The sequence below is a fragment of the Alosa alosa genome, chromosome 3 (genome assembly GCF_017589495.1).
Source record: "Alosa alosa isolate M-15738 ecotype Scorff River chromosome 3, AALO_Geno_1.1, whole genome shotgun sequence".
NCBI lineage: Eukaryota > Metazoa > Chordata > Actinopteri > Clupeiformes > Clupeidae > Alosa > Alosa alosa.
The window spans coordinates 32,120,651-32,142,463 of record NC_063191.1 but is presented as its reverse complement, the minus strand read 5'-3'; the positions used below and the strand labels follow the sequence as shown (position 1 = coordinate 32,142,463).

Here is a 21,813-nt window from a genome sequence, read left to right as displayed (position 1 = left end):
AGTTCTACAAACAATTTTGGACTATCTTAGCTCCACTTTTCATCAGAATCATTAATGAATCAAAACAGAAAGGACGTCTTCCAACTAGTTCCACCACAGCCTCAATTTCACTGCTCCTCAAGCCCAATAAGGACCCAACATTGCCATCCAGCTACCGACCAATCTCTCTCCTCAATGTGGACAATAAGATAATCGCAAAAATGCTAGCACACAGATTAGCAGAGGTCACCCCATCCATTATCCACCCAGACCAAACAGGCTTCATTAAAGGTAGAATTTCATCCACCAACACCCGCAGACTGTTAAATATAATGTATCACTCCACACATTTTCAAGATAATACCATCATAGCAACTCTGGACGCAGAAAAAGCTTTTGATAGGGTGAACTGGAATTTCCTGTTTTCCACATTAGGGAGGTTTGGCTTCGGGGAGTCGTTCATTAACTGGATTAAACTTCTATACACCTCTCCTTCAGCCACAGTAATCACCAATGGACTAACATCACAAAGTTTCACTCTTCACCGGGGAACTAGACAGGGGTGCCCACTCTCCCCCTCACTATTTACAATCTTCATTGAACCCCTAGCAGCTGCCATCCGTCAGAACCCCCTCATCAAAGGTGTCCAGACTCCATATACGCATCACAAAATCAGCCTTTATGCTGACGACATTCTTCTCTTTCTTCAAGACCCCACAACATCAGTAGAAGAAACCATCAAACTCATTGACACATTCTCTAAAATTTCTGAATACTCAATCAATTGGAATAAATCTGCAGTTCTCCCATTACATCCCAACAGCTGGGATGTGACAGCCAACTCTTCACCTAGCCCACTCTGCACTAACTATATCACTTACTTAGGGATAAAAGTCTCCCCCAGGCTGTCAGACTTATTTAGCCTAAATTATTCCCCTCTACTCACTTCAATATATGATGACCTTCAACGCTGGAAGAACCTCCCATTATCCATCATGGGCAGAATCTCAGTAATCAAAATGACAATACTGCCCAAAATAAATCTATTCTCTATGATTCCAACCCAGCCCACCACCCTCTGGTTTAAGTCTCTCGATTCATTAATCACTAAATTATACTGGAAAGATAAGACCCCAAGGATCAAACTCACCACTCTCCAAAAACCAAAAGCAATGGGAGGACTAGAGGCCCCACACTTCCAGCACTATGCCCTGGCCAACCAGCTCCACTTCATCCACAAATGGCTACACCCCACCCCCTCAGACAACACCTGGTTAGACCTAGAACAAACAATCTGTAAAGAAATTAAAATCTCAGATCTCCCTTTCTGCAGTCAGTCGGTCAAAAAACATCCATCCTTCAAAGCCCCAACAATTTCAGCTACTCTGACAGCCTGGTGGAGATTCTACCACATCACTGATTCACCTATAGCACCATCAATTAGCACCCGATTTGGAATAACCCAGATTTCACCGTCAATAAAAAACACTTAACTTTCACACATGGATGGGAAAGGGCATCACTCACCTTCAACACATTCTTCAAGACAATAATCTGGCCTCATTTTCCTGTTTGGTCCAGAAGCACGGCATCGAGAGTAAACACTTCTTACAATACCTGCAAATTAAATCATCTATCCTAGAAAAAATTAACATCCAGACAGCTAACCTTGACATTCCCCCACCAATCTCAGAGCTGCTTAATATTCCCTCTCCCAAAAAAAATACTCTCCCAAATTTACAAAATTATATCTCGTTCAGAAAAAACAATTGGCCTGCCATATCACAAATGGGAATCAGACTTATCAATTACTCCCGGTGCCGACTTCTGGACCAAAATGTGCAAAAACATCTACCTCATGACAAAGAATAGTAATCTACAACTAATACAATACAAGGTTCTTCACAGATTCCACTTCACTGCACATAAATTGGCTAAAATGGGGTTTGGCTCGGATCTTTGCACTCACTGCACACAAAATAACCCAGATACATACATTCATGCGGTTTGGCATTGCACTCCAATCAACCACTTCTGGGTGAGTGTCACAAAATCTCTCTCTTCCATCTTTGGCTGTCACATCCCAGCATCCCCTTCCTTATGCATACTTGGTGATACATCCACAGTCAATTTAAGCAACTCCTGCAATAAAACACTGCTGGTAGCGCTGACTATTGCCAAAAAAACAATCCTCATGAACTGGAAATCTAAGAACAAAGCTTACATCACTCATTGGAAAAACTTGTTAACAGACTACAGTGGGCAGTGCTTCGACTTGGCCAGCTTCACTCGCGGTCCGCGCGTGGGATCACGCGGTATCACGCGACTTTAATTTGTATTTTTCCAGTGAGGCGCTGCAACAACCCAAACAACCGGTAGATGGCTCAAGTGAGCAGGGTGTCTCAAAAAAGAAATGGAGCCTGGAAAACCCTACACAGACTTCACTACAAACTTTAGCAGACTGGTTTAGAAATAATGTAATAGCCAGAATTATGCCTGCCCTACCCTAATAAAGAAATATTTGGTTAACTGGCGAGTGAATCCCGTTTGCAGCCGTGAGACTATGGGACAAATTAAACATTCTGGTTTTCTCCGAGTGCAGCGATGATAGACAGACATCATTTGGACAAAATATAGAGTATTAACCTCCGTTGCTCAGCCAAATGCCTTCCTGTTACGCCCTGTTATCACGGGTTACAAAAGCGATAAACGATTTTTGATGGTCACAAGTCTACTTCATTAGCGGTTTATTTTTTGGATTATTAAAGAGTGTTTTTCATTTAAAGGTTTGACCCGTGCTTATTCAGTAGAGCATTTAGTGCTCTCCCCAATCCCAGACGTTCACATTGCATGTTTGTTTGTAATGGATGCAACCATGAGATAGGCTATGCGTTTGACAATGAGTTGTTAACAGAACCAAGACATATAGCCCAGCAGCAATCTAGGGACTGATCGTTATTTATTGAAGGGGGCCACGGAGGAATTTTGAGTGCTTCAGTTGGAAGTTGCATGACCCTCTCTTGCCTTCTAGAAATTGTTCAATGACCCTCCGACAGAATTGTTAAAAAGACATGACCCCCCCTGCCAATTGTCTTCTTCGCCAGCGCCACAGCCACACACTTTGTGATAACGTTCTTAAATCAATCTTTCCCGTGAGCTTGCATGCTACCAGTCCTTCCTTTTCAAATGTGTTGCGCCTGTTTGCACAATTTCACAAATAATCATATGTGATTAATAGTATGACAAATAATCCCTGTGCACGGGACCGAAACAATGCATGCCAACTTTTTCCGTGTTTATCCATTATTTTAACTTTCCCGATGTCTTGCCGCTTTTAATGTTTTCCGTAGAATATCCCATATTTTAATACTCTCATAACAGCCCTGCCATCGGGCCTGTCTCTGTGTTGCCCTGTTGCTACCCCTTGCCCTTCCAACGAAACAGATGTCTTCAAATCATCGTTTTCCTTGCTTGAAGGCTTAACTTAGAGTGATGTTAACCTATTTAAGTTTAACGGGCGCTGATTGTCGTTTATGATTCATTGGCTTGCATGTTCGGCCTTATGTCACGGCGCACCTGAGGCTACTCAGCTGCAAGAGAAATAATTTCCCTGTTTGTATGTTCACTGCAAGTTGGCCTACCATAACTTACCAACTCTGCACTGTAGACTGGCTATTTATATTTTTTCTGTGAAATAAGCAAATGTATTTGTTCAACTTTATGAAGCAGAATTACGATAGGGTACTTGGAACATAATACATTTGACAAAGGACAGATGAATGTTGCTAGTGACAAAATATTAACTTTCAGTGTTTTACGATGTCTTTGTAATGGGAAGTGTTTTTCCCCATGCATTTATTCTAGGTTACTGTCAGTGACTGCGGAGAGAAGCGGGTTCTGTGTTTTCGTTCATGTCAGTGACTGGCCAGAGAAGCGGGGTCTGTGTTGTGTTGTGTTGCGTTGCGTTAATTTATTTTCATTGGGCATACCCGTGCGTGCCGGCCCACAGCTCTTCAGTTCTGACAAAGCCAAAATTACTCCTTTTGAAACAATGAGTGCAGGAAGCGGCGTTTGTATGGTTATATTGCTTGACGGGGGTCCTAAGCAGCTTTCAGCCATAAGGCTACTTTGAGAACATTTCAATTCACCCGACACTAATATTTAAAATGTTGAAAACTATTTCGGCATAGCCTATAAAGCCGTTTAATTAAATGGAATGTTAGTTGTAAACAAACGATCTACTTGGTGAGGCTTGGCCTCACAGATGCGCTCGTGCCTTAGATGGCAGGAAAAATCTTCACGATAGGCCTATTAACTAACCACCTGATTCACGTTGGCTGGGGGGCCATCAGACAATTGTGCCCAGTTAATCCGGCCCTTCCCAAAAAAATCACACCTTCCCACCTCTGACAGCTTAAAAGAAGTCAAGAGGACTCCTTACTCACAGACCTATTCACAAACCTGGGTTTTGAAATCCTATGCAGCTACAGGAGCTTCCAATCAAGCGAGGAAGCAATTTTGCATTGTAGGCATAACTAACATGCAATAACGCCGCCAACAACAACCAAAACTAGGCTAATCATTGTCAACATGTAAATTAAATGTAACATTATTGTGAATCAAATTAAAATGTTCTCTTTTGCAAACGTAGGCATAGTAACAGAATAATTATAATGTTACAAAGATACTACATCAATCCGTATGTTTCATTGGGCTACTAGGCTATTTGTTTTGCCTTGATTCATTTAGGCTAGGCCTTTTTATTCAGGGGCCGTATTCACAAAGAATTTTAAGGCTAAAAGTAGCTCCTAACTGGCGAATTTAGGAGCAACTCCTAAAAATAATGGGCGTGTCACTCCTAACTTTAGGACTCCTAATTTTTTCACAAAAAGTAATTCACGAAGCATTTTAGACCTAAAAGTAGCACCTAAGTCTGGGACCGCTTAAGTCGAGAGGACTCCTAACTCACTAAGACCTATTCATAAACAGCTTTTTTGTGGCATTTTACGTTGCGATGTTTTGAAATAGCCTATGTAACAGGAGCTTCCAATCGAGGAACAATTTTGCATTCATAAAGGGATGCAATAACGCCACCAACAACAACCAAAACTACTCATTGTTAACATGTAAATGAAATGTAGCGTTTCATTGTGAATCAAATTAAAATGTTCTCCTCTTTGCAAGCGTAGCCTAGGCATATGGTGACAGATTAATTTAATAATGTTGCAAAAGGTAGGCTACTGCATCAATCCATAGGCCTATGTTTCATTAGGCTACTAAGCTATTTGTTTTGCCTTACTCTTTATTCATTTAGGCTAGGCCTTTTTATTCAGTTATTAATCATCTTCCGTCCTTAAGACTACTTGTGTAGCGACGCATTCTCGACCTGTCACCTGTCAGTCATCATCGGAAGAGAGGTGTTTGGAATTCCAGCGTTACAATCGTCCAGCCAATCAAGGTGGTCACTTCAGTCAAGCTCGTGCATGAGTAATGGCGTCATCCATAGCCACGAAGACTCACTCCTAGTTTAGGAGTTGTCTGAAAGGCTTTGTGAATAACTTTTAAGAGAAAACTCCAATCTAAAATCTTTAAGTGCGATTTAGGAGTAGCCTACTCCTAGTAGTAAGATAAAAGCCTTTGTGAATAGCCTACGGCCCCAGTTATTCATCATCTTCCGTCCTTGTGTAGCGCACGCATTCTGAGACCTGTCACTCATCATCGTAAGGGAGGTGTTTGGTCAGTTTGGAATCATGCCCGCGTTACAATCATCAGCCAATCAGCCAATCAAGGTGGTCACGCTTGCCCATTTACCCAAATTAATGGTTGAATATTACTGATGATCATTGTTATTTTGCGTAGGGTACCAAAAACATCTTGCTCGTAAAAAAGCATCATAACGCACATTCTGGCGGGTCTGTTATTTACTGTAGGCTGCGCAAACCACATGCCTTTATTTTGGGCAAGTCTGCATTCATTCATTCATTCAACCTTTATTTATTCTCGGAGGGTCATTGAGGGAAGCCCTCATTTTCAATGAAGCCGAAATTACAGAAGCGACAACATTTGCCGATATCATCGCCGATCATCAGAATATTGCAACAGATTCTGTGTTCTGGACTGTAGGTAACTTGTTAAGCCAGTGGTTCTCAAACTTTTATTTCATTCCCCACTTTGATCAAGGGGCATGACTGATGATAGTGGAGATAACGTGTTATCCCGAGGCTTTTGCAAGTCAGCATCTTCGACGGTAGTCTATTCAAAATATAAGTTTTTGATATCCCAAACGGAGAGCCATACTTTATTGTTTTTAACGATCTCAATGCTACTCACAAAAATGTAGGTATGAGGACATGATGAAGTAGGTTATCCAACTGTCGTGTGTTAAATTATTGTGATTACGAGCCAGTGGTTTTCAAACATTATGCGTGACTCGGACATCTAACTAAATGCAACAGGCTCATATCATATCGTCGGGAAATGGCGCGTCTGCAGTCAGCCAAATATGAATGTAATTCTGCGGCATAAAGCAGATATAATTGTTTATTGTACAGAAAAATAAAAATGACATGTCAAGCAGTCAATTGACTACATTGCAGTCAAGAAGTAGGGCAAATTAATTTACGAAACCAAAACGTGGGTCATAGTTGTCTAAGCCTCTATTGCGTAGCCTGTTAAAAACGTCGCCAGATAGTATTAAATCGGCAACAACATTGTTTTCTCTACTGGCTCAATTATCACACCACTGTTTTGATTTGCGTAGTTGCGTTAACCCCAACACTGACAATAATGTAGACAGCAAATTTCGATTTCGATTTTCGTTACCACCGTGTAGTCAAGCCTTAAGCCATACCCAAGTAGCCTAAATCGAGGTAATGTTTAATTATGCATGATTTATTTTGTTATTGAATTCGTAGGCTGGGATTACTCTCGGCAACAATTATGTAAGGGACGGCAGGCAGAGCGATGTATAGTGGCAGAGCGACGCACAGTGGCTGAAAGGTGGTACTAAAGCTTCACGCAGCTTCACGCCGCGTAATGCGCGAATGAAGTGGTCATTTGAAAGCGATGCCCACTGTATATATCACTAGAAAACCTATCAACTACAAACTTAATCAATACTCAGGATACAACCTCTCCTTGGTACCCCTTTATCAACCTGCTTACAGTCCTGACCCTCTTTGCCTGAGTTCCATCTCCACACCATCATAACACACTTCATCAACAGATACACATATCATCGAACACTGGGCAGGGGAGGGTAGCTGGAACTATTATTATTATTATTATTATTATTATTATTATTATTATTAGTAGTAGTAGTAGTAATATAAATAGCATCCCCTTCTTTCCCTCCCCCTTTTATTTACATTCTCTGATAAAACTTTACTAATTTCACTCTTTCTCTCTGCCTCTCCCATCGTTATTCTGACGGGGCTTGGGAGACTCGGTCCTGGCGGGTCGCTGTGTGGTTTTGGCATTGGTTGGGTCCTGTGGGTTATCTATTGGCCCTGGGCCCCCGGTGTGCACCCTCCTCATACGCTCATGCACACGCACACTACAAAACAGGCTAGGGTAAGAGTGGAGTGCAGGTAGATACCTCATCAGGTGTCTATCTGCATGCCTCACTTATTTTAATGCACACATTGAGGAGGCATACATCTTACACAGGGTAAGTGTGGTGTGCATGGGGAAATCCTGACAGATATTCACCATGCATGCCCACTTCTTTTAATGCTACACTCTAGATAGATCCCTCAACCTAGCCATTCACATACTGTACATATTTAGGTCAAGAGTGGCGTGTTGGGTGAAGGTCTGGGGCGAGGTGTGGTTGGTGCGTGGTAGTGGGGGATGTGTGCATATGCTGGGGCCTGGGGGGATGAGTGTACGCAGGTCCTCCCCTCTGTCAGCTTCGTCGCAGTATAACTGCTGGGGGCTGGGTGGAACTAATGGCCATTAATGGGTGCCCAGGTTGGCAATCAATCAGGCAATCAACCAGGCAATCAGTTATTCCTATTATTATACTTATCTTTAATAGAATAATTACAACTCCTCTCCTCTGAAACCCTCCCTCTCTATGTTCCAGCTTCTCTCCTCCTGGCCCAACAGCAAGCCAGCCTTATACATATCGACACACACACACACACACACACACACACACACACACACACATCCTCACATACTCACTACCCCTCACCCCCATCCCCACCCCATCCCAACACCACCTCATTTACACTCTCAGAGCTACCATCCGCACCCCATCCCCCTTCTTTTCATTCAGGTCATCAATTTCATCCCTGATAATCATATCTGTAATCATCCTGGGACGCAAATCATCCTTAGCCTTTCTGTTATTAATGTTATGTTGTGTTATGTTTGTGGAAGCCAAGTCAATGTGATGTCTTGTTAAGTTACAGTATGTGTTTATGTAATCTGTTTGTCGTATGTAGTATTCTTGTGCATGTCGTAGTGTTGCATTTTCTGTAATGTCAATGATGTTTGCAAATAAAATAAATAAATAATAATAAAAAAAAGACATCCTGGTTTAACCGGGACAGTCCCGATTTTGAGTTGCGTGTCCCGAGTCCCAGCAAAAGCCTGTCGGGATGCTAAAATGTTCTGGTTTACACAAATCACTATTAAAGTGTGTCCTTATTATAGCCTGATCATTAACTAAACCCATGTAGAAAGACTATAGCCTAAAGCGTCTGGCGTATGATTTCGATAGTGTGTGTGTGTGTGTGTGTGTGCGCGTGTGTCAGTCAATGGTAACAGTCTGCATATTAATCTTTGCAGCCAACCTTACAGTGTATCTCTGTAAACATTGTTGCAATGCCTCATTTTAATGTTTAGGACAATGCAGAAGAGAAAGTCATCATTCTCAAAATAACCTATGGCTGTGTTTTGTTTTCAAATGTTTTCATGCATGTCTGGATACAGACCATCGTAAATCCTCAAATTATGGCTGGGGTCTTTTATTTACTTAGGCTGCGCAAAGCAAAGATAAGTCAAAAAACACACGAGTCTCACTACACACCATACACACGCTCTCGCTCTCTATGTCTCACATACAGACACACACACCTGTCTGTACATTACAAACATATGAAAGATCTGCACACACACACATGCATGCACACGTACGCATGCACACACACACACACACAGAGAGATACACAGGCTGACACAAAAAATGTTTTTAATTGATGTCACTAGTCAAAACACACACAGACACAAAGAGGCACATCATTGCAACCTACATATTTAGTGAAGTGTCACCTAGTGAGTATCATCGTCACAGTGTAAAACGTCACACCCAACAGGAAGTGAGTAAGTGTTTCCAATGTATAAAACTTGCAAAAACAAATTGCACACATATCAGATATGTGCATTGAAACTCACACCACATGTGAGTGCATTGTTGGTTTCCGAAATGGCACGGGTCGCGGACAGGGGCGATTCTAGACCTAGAGCTTTGGTGGGGCACAGGCCCCCAACTCCCAATACATTAAAAAAAAAAAAAAAAAAAAAAATGCGCGCAATACTACTAAAGCCTTCATACTGACTTGGTTATAATTTCTAAAATAGCCTATAGGCTACTCTGATTCTGTGTAGATTAGTATAGGCTACATTTGCAAATGCACAGATTCTGTGTAGATTATTATAGGCTACATTTGCAAATGCAGCAAACTTATTTAAGTTTGCCATTAAACCATTGATCAAATCACAGCACTGGCTATTACCAGCATAAATGTTAATGTTACCGTTAATGTGGGCAATTATTATACCTCCCTCGTTCTCATCTCTCCTCACTGTTCCTCTCCTTCTGCCTCTGTTCAGGAAGAATTTTCAGCATTGATTTCAAACATATTCTTGTCTTAAAATAATTCCTACCTGTTAAATGGAGGTATAAAGAAATCTTTGTCTGTGTTTGTATATTTGCATTTTTTGCATATCTTCAGAACTATTTGTCTAATCATTTTCATACTTAGCAGGCATATGGCTGGTGAGTGCATTGTCATTTGGATGTAGCAATTTAAATATATTATTAAAAATATAATATTCACTAGGTGTTTACCAAAATGCTGACCAATTCTGAAAATGGTCTGCCTAAAGGAATCTTAAGCTCTCCAATATGCTTATGTTTAGCACAGGCACTGCTCTAGGATAAACTGTTTCAAAAGTTTTGAAACACCCATGACACTGTTCCAGAAATTAAATACAATGTCAGGCTACAATTACTGAATGTGTGATTGTGTGTATTCCCCTCAGACCCCAGAGCATCAGACTGTTCTATTCAACCATGGTGCCATCCAGAACATAGCACCTCTGCTCATCTCGCCATCTTTTAAGGTACTACCACTTTTGTTCCTTACCTATTGTTTGCTATGGGAAGCCCAGGCGTCAGTTAAAGGTGGGGACGGGTGGGATGTGTACCAACCACTTTTTGTCATGACTCATTTCGTCCCCACTACTTTTTGAAACCCCTCGGATAAACTAAATTAATGGGAAAAAAAACGGAGCCTACACATAATTTAGTTGATTATGTGCATGACGCAACAAAAATGTACATCTTCAATCAGAAATCAATATCATTTTCCTCTCTAGTTTTGGTTAAACCCTTAGTGGCCGACAGACTCAAATTGGGTCCAAATTCACACCCCTTCTCAGTTGAACTGCTCGGGGAGTACCCGTCACACAGATATCACATGACACGAAAGAGCATATCTTAAGCTTAAGTTAAATCTACATGAAAGTGAAATATATTTACATTCTGCACAAAGCTCTCTGTCCATCTCCACACCCATTACTTTAGGTGGAATATCTCACAAACTCAACAGTCCTCACATGGTAAAACATGTATCATATTAAACTAGGGCTGCAGCTATCAATTCTTTTTGTAATTGATTAATCTAGCACTTTATCGATCGATAAATCAATTAATCGGGTATGTTTTTTTGTGCATTTTTAAACAACCAAAACAAATAATGCATAACGAAAATGCCATGGCTGTAAAATGATCAAGCAATTGGCACAGAGGTATTTATTCTAACTCCAACATTTGGCTCCAAAACTAAGCCCATTTATTGCAATTTACCCATTTAGTGTTTAAGTGCCAATGCCAACAATTAAATAATGTTCAAAATGCTCTCTGTAAAATTGCAGCCTCTTGTGCATGACTTAGCTGGGCGAACAAAGCTGTCCATACTATGTTGTTAAGTGCTGGGAGGGAGAAGAGGGAAAGCAATTTAATGTATAATGCAGTTTCATGCTGTAATCTAGACTTGACATCAAAGTAAATATCTGTTTTATGTAGATTTCTACACCTGCAGCATTTACCATTAGGCTACTAACAAATAATGTTACCATTAGGCTACTAAAAAATAATTTCTGGGGTGAGCCTATTTGCTATGGTAACCCAGCAACCTGTGTGTGTGTGTGTGTGTGTGTGTGTGTGTGTATTGTGCGGCATGCGCGTGAGGAAGATGAGGGTGCATGCATGTGTGTATAAAAAGGGGTTCTTTTTTAGGCATACTGTCTTGCAATTGAACATGAATAAGTTTACTACTTAAAAACAAAAAAAGCTAAACATTATATCACGACATCGCTACAAATACAGTATGTGTTTAAAATCAGCCAACATCAATGTAGGCTATAGGCTAAGTAGATAGATAGATAGATAGGCTAGATAGATTGATAGCCTACTTTATTGACGCTTGGTGAAACAGCATGGAGTGCATGTTTTCAGTTCAGATGCTTGTTCTTTTCCTTTTTGAGTATGTAATGATCCCAAAACTTTACTTGAAAACTTTAGACATTCTCTGCCATTTATGGACATCTTGACTCTGCCATCGCGCCAGCTAATTCAGAATTCAGACATAATCTATGATTCAGAATGTATCACGATTCACGCGTTAGTAGTGGTGTGCTTCCTGAACAACGGTCCGTGTGGAACAATCAGATCCCTGAGCGTATAGTGCGCGTCATAGGAATTTAACGAGGCTTCGAGGTAGGGTTTTTACCTCGAGTCATTTTTGTAATCGAGTTATTCGAGTAACTCGATGAATCGTTTCAGCCCTACATTAAACAGCAGACCTTACTGAGTATGAAGATATAAAGCATTCCTCTGTACAATAGGCCATTCCCAAGTAATCCGGCTTTGAAATTGTTCCAAATTTCTACATGGTCTTCAACTTTGGGCTAAAATAGCAACGCAAAATAATGAACTTCCTTTCCATATCAAAGAATCAAAAGTTGGTCATGGCATGCTACTTGACATCTGCCTGTATGCAATCACAGCTTACTTCAGGTCACAAATGCAGAGGCTTCAGTGAATAAAACTATTCATAAATATAGCTGCAAGCAGCAATGTGGGGGCCAAGCAGTCAGTTCAGCAGGCCAGATTTGCCATGTAACTCAATGCCGTTGCATCAGACATATAGCATTAAGCAGTCACAGCAAGTTCCATGCCAAACAACCCAAGATTGGCTGAGTTACCAGGTCAAGTTTCACATCAAAACATAACTGATTTTGTGTGGCTGAACCAGGGCTGAGTGTCACTGCCCCCTCACCCAGCCAGCCCACCACCGCAATCGCACCTGCCCGTCCCACCCCGCCCCATCCTTGCAGGCACGCTTTAGAATAAACTGGATGGAACCTGCTGTCATCAGTTTCACATCAAAAATAAAAGATCTACTGAGATATGATCACACTGTCTGTGATTTAAACATAGAGGTCAAAAATTGATGTCATAGGGTGTGTTGAACTCTGCTTGGCCCAAGGATTCCAATGATACCTCATTTTGACAATTGGGTCAACCAGTCAAAAGTTGCGTCCGTGAACACACGTCCAACTTTGGCCTGTTGGTGGCGCTAGAGCGCTTGAGGTGCCAGCATGAAACTTGGTGAAATTAATTATTGGACTGTCCCCAAACAGTGTGCAAAATTGTATAACTTTTTACCAGACGGTTCTATGGGCTGCCATTGACTTCCATTGCAGAATAATGCACATCAGCAACTACTGGCCAAAATGCATTTGTGTCAATTACAGAGCCCCCTAGAGGTCAAAGGTCACCGAATTTCTTGAGCGTCCTCCCGATGGGGTCTGAGGTACATGTTCTAAGTTTGGTTTTGATACATGAAAGCGTTACTGAGATATGAGCTCACTTCCTGTTTTCGCGGCTTCTCCAAGAAATTTCGTTTAGCTGTTACAGGCCAATGCTTCTGTCAATTGTTCCAGAATTCAATGCACTCATCAGGCATGGTCTGAAGATGGTCTCTACCAATTTTGGTGAGGATCAGCTGAAATTTGTGACCTGCGAAAACTTGTACGTGTTTTTGATTTAATCCAACATGGCGGCCGAATCAATTATGATGACATCACAAGTTGACCTGGGTCGGCTTAAGGAACTCCAACAGTATTACCAGAAACCACTAGTGCGTTGTAATTCTAAGCACAACAGCAGCTACAGGCCAAAAGGCATGTTTCTTAATTGCAGTGCCCTCTAGAGGCCAAAGGTCACACAATTTATTGATCATCCCCCTGATTGGGTCCTGAGTCCATACAGCAAGTTTGGCTTTGATACATGCAAGGGTTGCTGAGATATGATCTCACTTCCTGTTTGGCCGGCTTAGCCGCCAAATTGGATGGATATGCTGAATTGAAGCGGTTATAGTTCGAAAACAAAACACCACAACTTTTGTGAGGCTTGGTCTGAAAATCATGTGTGTCAAGTTTGGTGACGATCGGACAAAATTTGTGACCTGTGAAGTTTTAGTTTCACTTTCACTAAAATCCAATATGGCGGAAAATTCATCATGGCGGAAAATTACTTCATAGGGTGCGTTGAACCTGGCTTGGTCCAAGGATTCCAAAGATACCTAGTTTTTTTAAATCGGGCCAACTGGTCAGAAGTTACGTGCGTGAACGCACGTCCAACTTTGGCCTGTTGGTGGCGCTAGAGCGCTCGAGGTGCCGACTTGACACTTGGTGAAATTAATCATGGGACTGTGCCTAATTACTGTGCCAAATTTCAGCGTTCATCGTAGACAAATTACAAATGCATATATATGCATATCTTAGCCTTACCAAAAGTGATTAAAAAAATGAAAACATCATTGTCCCCATCACTTTTCAAAACAAACTGATACCAATGATGGGAAGACATGCTAGTTTTCCCTAAAATGTATGCCATTACCTGAAAAAGTATTTTTTTGCAATCAGGTAAGTATTTGTGCAAAAGGCTATTTAACATAATATGATAGATTCTGAGTCCTGTTCACTACTACTACAAGTTAGTTCAAGATATTGTTAGTGGTTAGCACTACCAGGTGTTTTTGAGCCTCTTAACAAACTCAAAAAGTTATTACAAGTGCTGTGCAACATGAACAAGGTCCTTACGAGAGACACCACTGTGTATTTGTTAAGAAACTGTATAAATCCAGTGTTTGTACAGATAGAGGTATTTGTCTTTGATTTTAGTCTAGTGTTAGTCTCTAGCAGGATAACTCGAACTATGTAGCACTGATTTCTAAAACAAAAATTCCTACAGACAGTACTCGCTGACCTCGAATAATAGGGCCCTATGTTGAAAACAGCTGGAGTTCCATTTTAAGACTGTCAAAAAATTATTGAAATATTCACACCTTTTCTTTGAATGGACACTTGCCATTGAGCTCTGGTGCATCCTATTTCTATCAATGGTCCTTGAGATGCTTCTACAACTTGATTGGAGTCCACCTATGCCTAAATTAATTCACTGGACATTATTAGGAGAGGCACACATATCTTTATATAAGGTCTCACAGTTGATGGTGTATGTCAGAGTGAAAACAAAGCCACAAGGTCGAGAGAATTGTTCGCAGACCTGCGAGATAGGGTTGTGGATAGACACAGATCTGGAGAAGGGTACAAGAAAATTGCAGCATTGGAACACATGCACAGTTTTAACGCGCTGGCAGACAAATTTTCTTGTTTTCAGGATGAGACATCTTAAAAGAAATCAAATTGGGGGGGCAGCCGTGGCCTACTGGTTAGCTCTTCGGACTTGTAACCGGAGGGTTGCCGGTTCGAACCCCGACCAGTAAGCACGGCTGAAGTGCCCTTGAGCAAGGCACCTAACCCCTCACTGCTCCCCGAGCGCCGCTGTTGTTGCAGGCAGCTCACTGCGCCGGGATTAGTGTGTGCTTCACCTCACTGTGTGTTCACTGTGTGCTGAGTGTATTTCACTAATTCACGGATTGGGATAAATGCAGAGACCAAATTTCTCTCACGGGATCAAAAGAGTATATATACTTATATATACTTATACTTAAATACTTCTTAAATTAACTCAAATGATTTTATGAGAAAGCACTAGGTAAGTCTCTTTATACTGAAAACAACACCAACTAGATTTTTTGATCTTGATATAACATTAATAACACTTGGTTAAGTTTTATTAGATAAGCAGTTTTTGCAGTGTAGAAGTCTTCTCCATCTGTCCTCAACGATGACAGACCAGTGGCATTAACATCACACTGCATGAAAGTGCTGGAAAGATTGGTGCAGGCACACCTCAGACCTCAGGTGACCACCTCAATGGACCCACTGCAATTTGTAGTTGGTGTTGAAGATGCCATCATCCATCTACCTGCTTCAGCGAGCCCACATCACCTTGATGAATCTGGCAGTGCAGTGAGAATAGTGTTCTTTGATTTCTCCAGTGCCTTCAACATTATACAAACTGTATTGCCACGAGAGAAGCTAGACAGGATGCAGGTGGAGACATCCATAACATCATGGATCGTTTACCTGACGGAAAGACCACAGTTTGTACAGATGGGAGGATGTGTGTCCGAGCAGATGGTTAGCAGCACAGGAGCACCACAGGGGACTGTACTCTCCTTTCCTCTTCACATTATACACCTCAGACTTTCAGTACTACTCTGCAGAGTCATCAGAGTATTTCTGCAGATGACGGGTTGCAGACAACTCTGCAGTGGGCTGTGAGAAGGATGGGGAGGAGACTGAGTATAGAGAACTGGTGAACAGCTTTGTGGAGTGGTGTGGAAACAACCACCTACTCTTAAATGTGGCTAAGACCAAGGAGATGGTAGTGGACTTTAGCTGAGGTATTTTAATGTGTGCAGCAGGATGTTGAACATGTTTTACCAGTCTGCTGTTTCTAGTGCCATTTTCTTTCCAGCCATCTGTTGGGTCTGGCTCTGTGCTTGGAAGTACACTTGAGCCCCTAGAGTTGGTTGCTGAGAGAAGGATGTTGCAAAAACTCCTTAACATTATGGATAACACCTCACATCCACTGAACAAACTACTTGTCAGACAACAGAGTGAGAGAAAATCATTCCTGCCCACTACCATAACTATGTAAAAATGTCAAAAATCAGGTTTCTTGGCCAAGTATACTTGCGTACACAAGGAATTTGGTCTGCATTTATCCCATCCGTGAATTAGTGAACACACAGAGCACACAGTGAACACACAGTGAGGTGAAGCACACACTAACCCGGAGCAGTGAGCTGCCTTGCTACAGTGGTGCTCGGGGAGCAGTGAGGGGTTAGGTGCCTTGCTCAAGGGCACCTCAACCATTCCTACTGGTTGGGGATCGAACCGGCAACCCTCCGGTTACAACGCCGAAGCCCTAAGCAGTAGGCCATGACTGCCCTATTTACAATAACTCCCCTTTGTGCCATGTGAGGAGAATCTTATTCTGATAGACCAGTGGTTCCCAAACTTTTAACAGGCATGTACCCCCTGAGACATTAAGATCTTCCGGAGTACCCCCAACACCACCAATTGTTAACAAGTTTTTTTTTAATTGTTGTGTTAATATTATATAATATATATATATATATTATAATAATATATTGTTTTATTTTTATCAATTTTGTCGAGAATAGTGAATAATCAATAAACATATGATACAAATCTCATCAATAGTCAACATATGATAGGCCTACAAATGTGCTGAATATAATGATTTTAAATAGATCTGCACCTAATCTCACACACAATCGTCTTGTTGAATGCAGTGATCTTATCTGCTAGGTGCTTGTCTTTGCCTTGTAACTGGAGATTTAACTGATTGAGCTTTTCAAATATATCTAAGATAGGCCAGCTTTGTCAAGAAATGTTCATTAGTGAACGTGCTTGCAGATTCAAACATGTGCTCTTCCTCCAAGAAGAGGCGACTCGGAGCTCAAACACGCGACAGCACTTTACCTCGGGAAAGCCACCTTGCCTCGCTGTGAAACAGGACAGCCTTTTGGTCAGCTCCCATCTCCTCTCAAAGTGCGGAGAATAGACACGCTTTTAAGGGCCGGGTCTTGATGAAATTCACCACTCTCACAACCTTGTTCAAAATCTCATTGAGGTCGGGACTAACTAAGCTGCCTTGACACGAGCGCTTCCCTATGAATAACACAGTGCGTCCATTGCGCATCGGGTGCTACCTGGGCCTAGGCTACAGATAAAAAAATAAATAAAAAAAACTCCTGTTTTTCACGTCAGTCCACTCTCGAATATTTTGTTAATGCGGAGAAAATAAGTTTTTAATGTGCAGTGCAAAGGCAGAAGTTAAGTTACCAATGTGGGATAGAGAAAACGTTTCAAAAGGCATATGACGGATCTTTTTTCGCATACCCCCTGAAATCAGTCCACGTACCCCTGGGGGTACGCGTACCCCAGTTTGACAACCGTGGTGATAGACAATGCACAGTGCACAGAGGCTTGCACAGAGGCTTTATATCCAATTGCATGTACTTTCGACTTGTATGTATATGTGTCATATGTTTGTTTATATTATTAATTGCTTCTGTAACACCATAATTTCCCTTTGGGGATAAATGAAGCTATCTATCTATCTATCTATCTATCTATCTATCTATAACACTTAGAGTTTCAGAGAAATCTGGTGAAGCTGGAACTCTCAAGCCAAGCTTATTATTATTATTATTATTATTAACAGTCATAGAAATGTGAGAAAATAAAGTTTGTGTCCCGATTGAATCTGAGCCAAATATTTGCGCTGATTCTTTGGCCACACACCACAGACTGTGAGGGATGAATGAGTCCTTTTGGGAATAGGGATATGAAGGCCCTTCTCCAGATGTAGGCAGTGAGCTCATGGCTATGCTGAACATTAGTGTAAATGACGTCACTCGTCAGGACCAATGAGGGAACTGGGAGTGGTCGAAGGAAATCGTGAAGCTGTCCGTGCGCTGTTGGAAATATATCAATTGATTATAAACCCCTGTTAAACCTAATAAATCTGACTCCGCTCAATATTAGAAAAGTTTCGGTTCATTGTAACATTGTTATCCTTAGTGGGTTGATACGCCCACAATACATATTGTTAATGAGAATGCCTAACTCGTTTTCTTGTGACACGCGCTCAAGCTTAGGAATATATACTATAGGTCTCCTCCATCTGCCGGGCGGTTCCTAAACATAACACGTATTGGTCTGGAAGTGGTCAGAGGTTACATGCTGATCCGGACTGCTATACTCATCAGTGTGTTAGACAGTCAAGCAAATTCCTATGCTACAGGGGGGTCAGGCTGTGCTAGGTTTTCGCGACCAATCTAGGACCATCGCTGACAAACTGCCCACCGCTGTGTAATGCTTGGTCATTTCATAATAACATGCCAGCTCCCAGGTGATTTAGTTTCTACGGCGGCGATAACTAATCCCAACCATCCATTATGCTAGTAACGTTACCTAAACTGCTACTCTGGACTACAAGTACAATAGACAGGCTATGCAGGTCAGAACATAACAATTTATTTGTCAGATTTCTATAGCACATTTAAAAACAACTGAGTTGAACCAAAGTGCTCTAAGGCTCTATCACCCTTAGTTTTAAGGCGTGTTTTGGGGATATAGAGAAGATTCTGAGATGAAGACCTACTGTGGGTCCCAGTTAAGTTTGGACGGGTTCCTTCAGGAATCACGCACCCCATTTTCTCAGCAGAAATGGCACAAACTGCAGTTGACACAAACAACCACAAGGTGTCACTTTGGAGTTCTGCCACTACTATTTTTGATAATGACTTGACTTACTGCTTCCATGATGCATTTTCCAAGTCAGTAGAACAATCAGAGAAAGCTGAGCCATTACCAAACATATATGATAATACAATAGCGTGAGTTTATATATCTTATACCCTATTTGTCACGGTTACTTATAGATTTGATAGTGTAACGATAAGCGCATGAGACTTTCAGCGGGGGCACGGGAACTTAAATTGATCACGGTAGTTTAAGCTTACACTTGACAAAACATTATGGTGCAGCTCCTTTAAGAAAGCACCGTGTGCAGGGATGGAGAGGGAGAAAGCGAGAGGGGATGTGTTAGAACTTAGATGCGTGTGGAAAGTGCTGTTGAGACTGGAGCGAGTCATATTCAAAATAATGCAAAAAATAAATCCGCAGATAAAACCTATCCTCATTTATTGCAACCGCAGCATGCCTTCTTGCCGACGTTCAAACGAAAAAGATATCAAAGCACCTTTTACGTTTGAATGTAGCACAAATTTAAACAGCTTGACAAATGATTTAGCTAATTGATTATAGCCTGTACAGCAATTGTTGAACATTTACCTGTACAAGTACATTGTTAGCCTACAGACCAATTTCCATAGTGCACATCTTATCAACAGTTTGAATGTCGTGTGTTTCTGCATTGACAAATACCGTTCAGCACAATGATTCATGCCCAATTAATTTCCCCTGTTAAAGTGTTCGCCTTTGTTACACTATTTGGTTTCATGATGTAGCCTATGATAAACACCATATGGCCAAATATGTGACTCAGCTAATGTTATAGGCTATACAATTTCCCCTCTTAAAGACAAGCTGGTGTAGCTTATTAGACTAGGCTACTATTAAAATGCACCGACGGTAGCCTTGGCTATGTGTAAAGTAAGCTATCGCATGATTTCATGCACGTATGTTCATGCATCTGTCAAGTTCGTTCAGGGCCTCGCACCCCCTTGCGACGGCCCTGCAGCTCCTCCTAAGACAGCGAGGAAAAAGTTAAATTACGCGATAAACCCGGGAAAAGTTGACAGGTTTATTTCGGTCCCAGTGATTATTTGTGAAATTGTGCAAACGACAGCCTTTTCAAGGCATTTCAAGGAAGGAGTCGTAGCATGCAAGCTCCCAAATTGACCCAGTAGACAGAAGGCATCAATAGCCTAAATTGTTGGGACTGGGGAGGGTCATGCGTTTTTTTCTCAATCACTTTGGAGGATCATAGAAAAATGTCTTGCTGGCGAGGGAGGGTCACGTCTTTTTTGACTAACGCTCCCAAAACTCCTCCGGTAGCCCCTTAAATAAATAATGAACAGTCCCTAATTGATTATAGCCTGTAGGCCTATACCAGCAATTGTTGAACATATACCTTTACAGGACATTGACAGTAGCCCAGCCTAACAAGCAGATGTTGCAAAAAAGACGCAATTAATCAGAAATAAATAATGTAATCTGCATCGCTTTTTTTTTAACAAACTGCAAGCAACAAGAGGGTTGAGTTCGCTGTGAGGCCAAACCCAAGAGCAGAGCCTATCTGCTAAGGCACTCGATAGGCTATAACGAGCTGTGTGCGCCTGGAAAGACAATAAGATGCTTTCTGAATAGCACAGCGAAGACGGCTCTGGTCATCCCATACCCTCCCCCCACTTCCTGTAGCCTACCATTATGACTTTGCCGTTTTGGGACATTAAGCTTTTTCACGTTAAGCCCTCCCCCACCCCCTTCTTTCACAAGCAGTGGGGAGCTTGGGGCACAAAGTAACACTTTTGGTAGACAAAGGAGGGTTCTCCGCGCTTCTGTCGTTTGGCCACAATCCGGTGCAACCAGGCCAGGACAGATATTTTAGAGCAGGGGTGTCAAACTCATTTTCATAGATGGCCACATCATTGAATTTATAGGTTACTGAGGGCCACATAATCGGCGAACTTGTGCATGGTGCAACCATGAAATCGGTATTGCAGTATGGCTTATTCAAAATTGGTGTGTAATGGTCCTAACCACTTTAAAACAGTGTGGCTGAAATAAAAAACAAACAGCCTACAACAGTAACATTTTCAAATGCAACTTCTAGGCCTACAGTATTAGTTAACAACTGATCAATATGCATTCATGGACTGACATTGATGAGAATAAACTGCTGTCAATAATGTGCATAACAATGTCCATAACACATATCACCACTAAAATTAACTGTGGCTAAGAAAGGTACTGTGTGTGTGTGTGTGTGTGTGTGTGTGTGTGTGTGAGAGAGAGAGAGAGAGAGAGAGCGAGCTATGGTACGTAGGCCAACACCCACCCACCCCCACCCCCCAAAAACAAATTCACGTGTGTACAATATTTGTCCGTTTCCCGGTTTTAGGTCCGTGCATTGCAAAAAAAGTAGCCTACATAGCATAACAATATCCACATGCAATAATACAACAACAACGTCTACGATGACCTATTAATTTGGACAAATTGATACAGCCCTATAGCTAAAGTTACCTTTAGTTTTGTTCTTTCGTACCGTGACGTCTGGCTTTAAACAGCTGTAATCTAACGTTCTGACAAGCACACCAATTGCCTACCTTGTTCTTGCCCATCTGGAATAACTCCTCTAGCTTTGCTGTCTCCATCCTTTCTGTTTTCGTTGTTTAAACTTGATATATCCATAACTAGTAAATTAGCCCAACATTGTGTGCTGATAACCATATATAGATAGCCGAGTAAAAGAAAACAACAAGTAGCCTAGTTATGTGCCTGCGTGCGTATTCTGTCTTTAAAGTTTAATAATGTTCTGCACCTTTTACTAAAGAATAAAGA

The 21,813-nt window shown here is 41.6% G+C and overlaps 1 protein-coding gene across 3 annotated transcripts in view; it reads left to right on the top strand.

Annotated features, from left to right (window-relative positions):
- The window catches only part of armc8 (armadillo repeat containing 8), a 272,052-nt gene that overhangs the window by 54,654 nt on the left and 195,585 nt on the right, over nt 1-21,813 (top strand). For all 3 annotated transcript variants that reach the window (XR_007193229.1, XM_048239967.1, XM_048239966.1), the window contains exon 7: nt 10,252-10,332. Coding sequence is in view for 2 of the 3 variants with exons in the window: in XM_048239967.1 (XP_048095924.1) it covers nt 10,252-10,332 (81 nt within the window). In the remaining variant the exon portion in view is untranslated. The remainder of the gene's footprint in view (nt 1-10,251; nt 10,333-21,813) is intronic.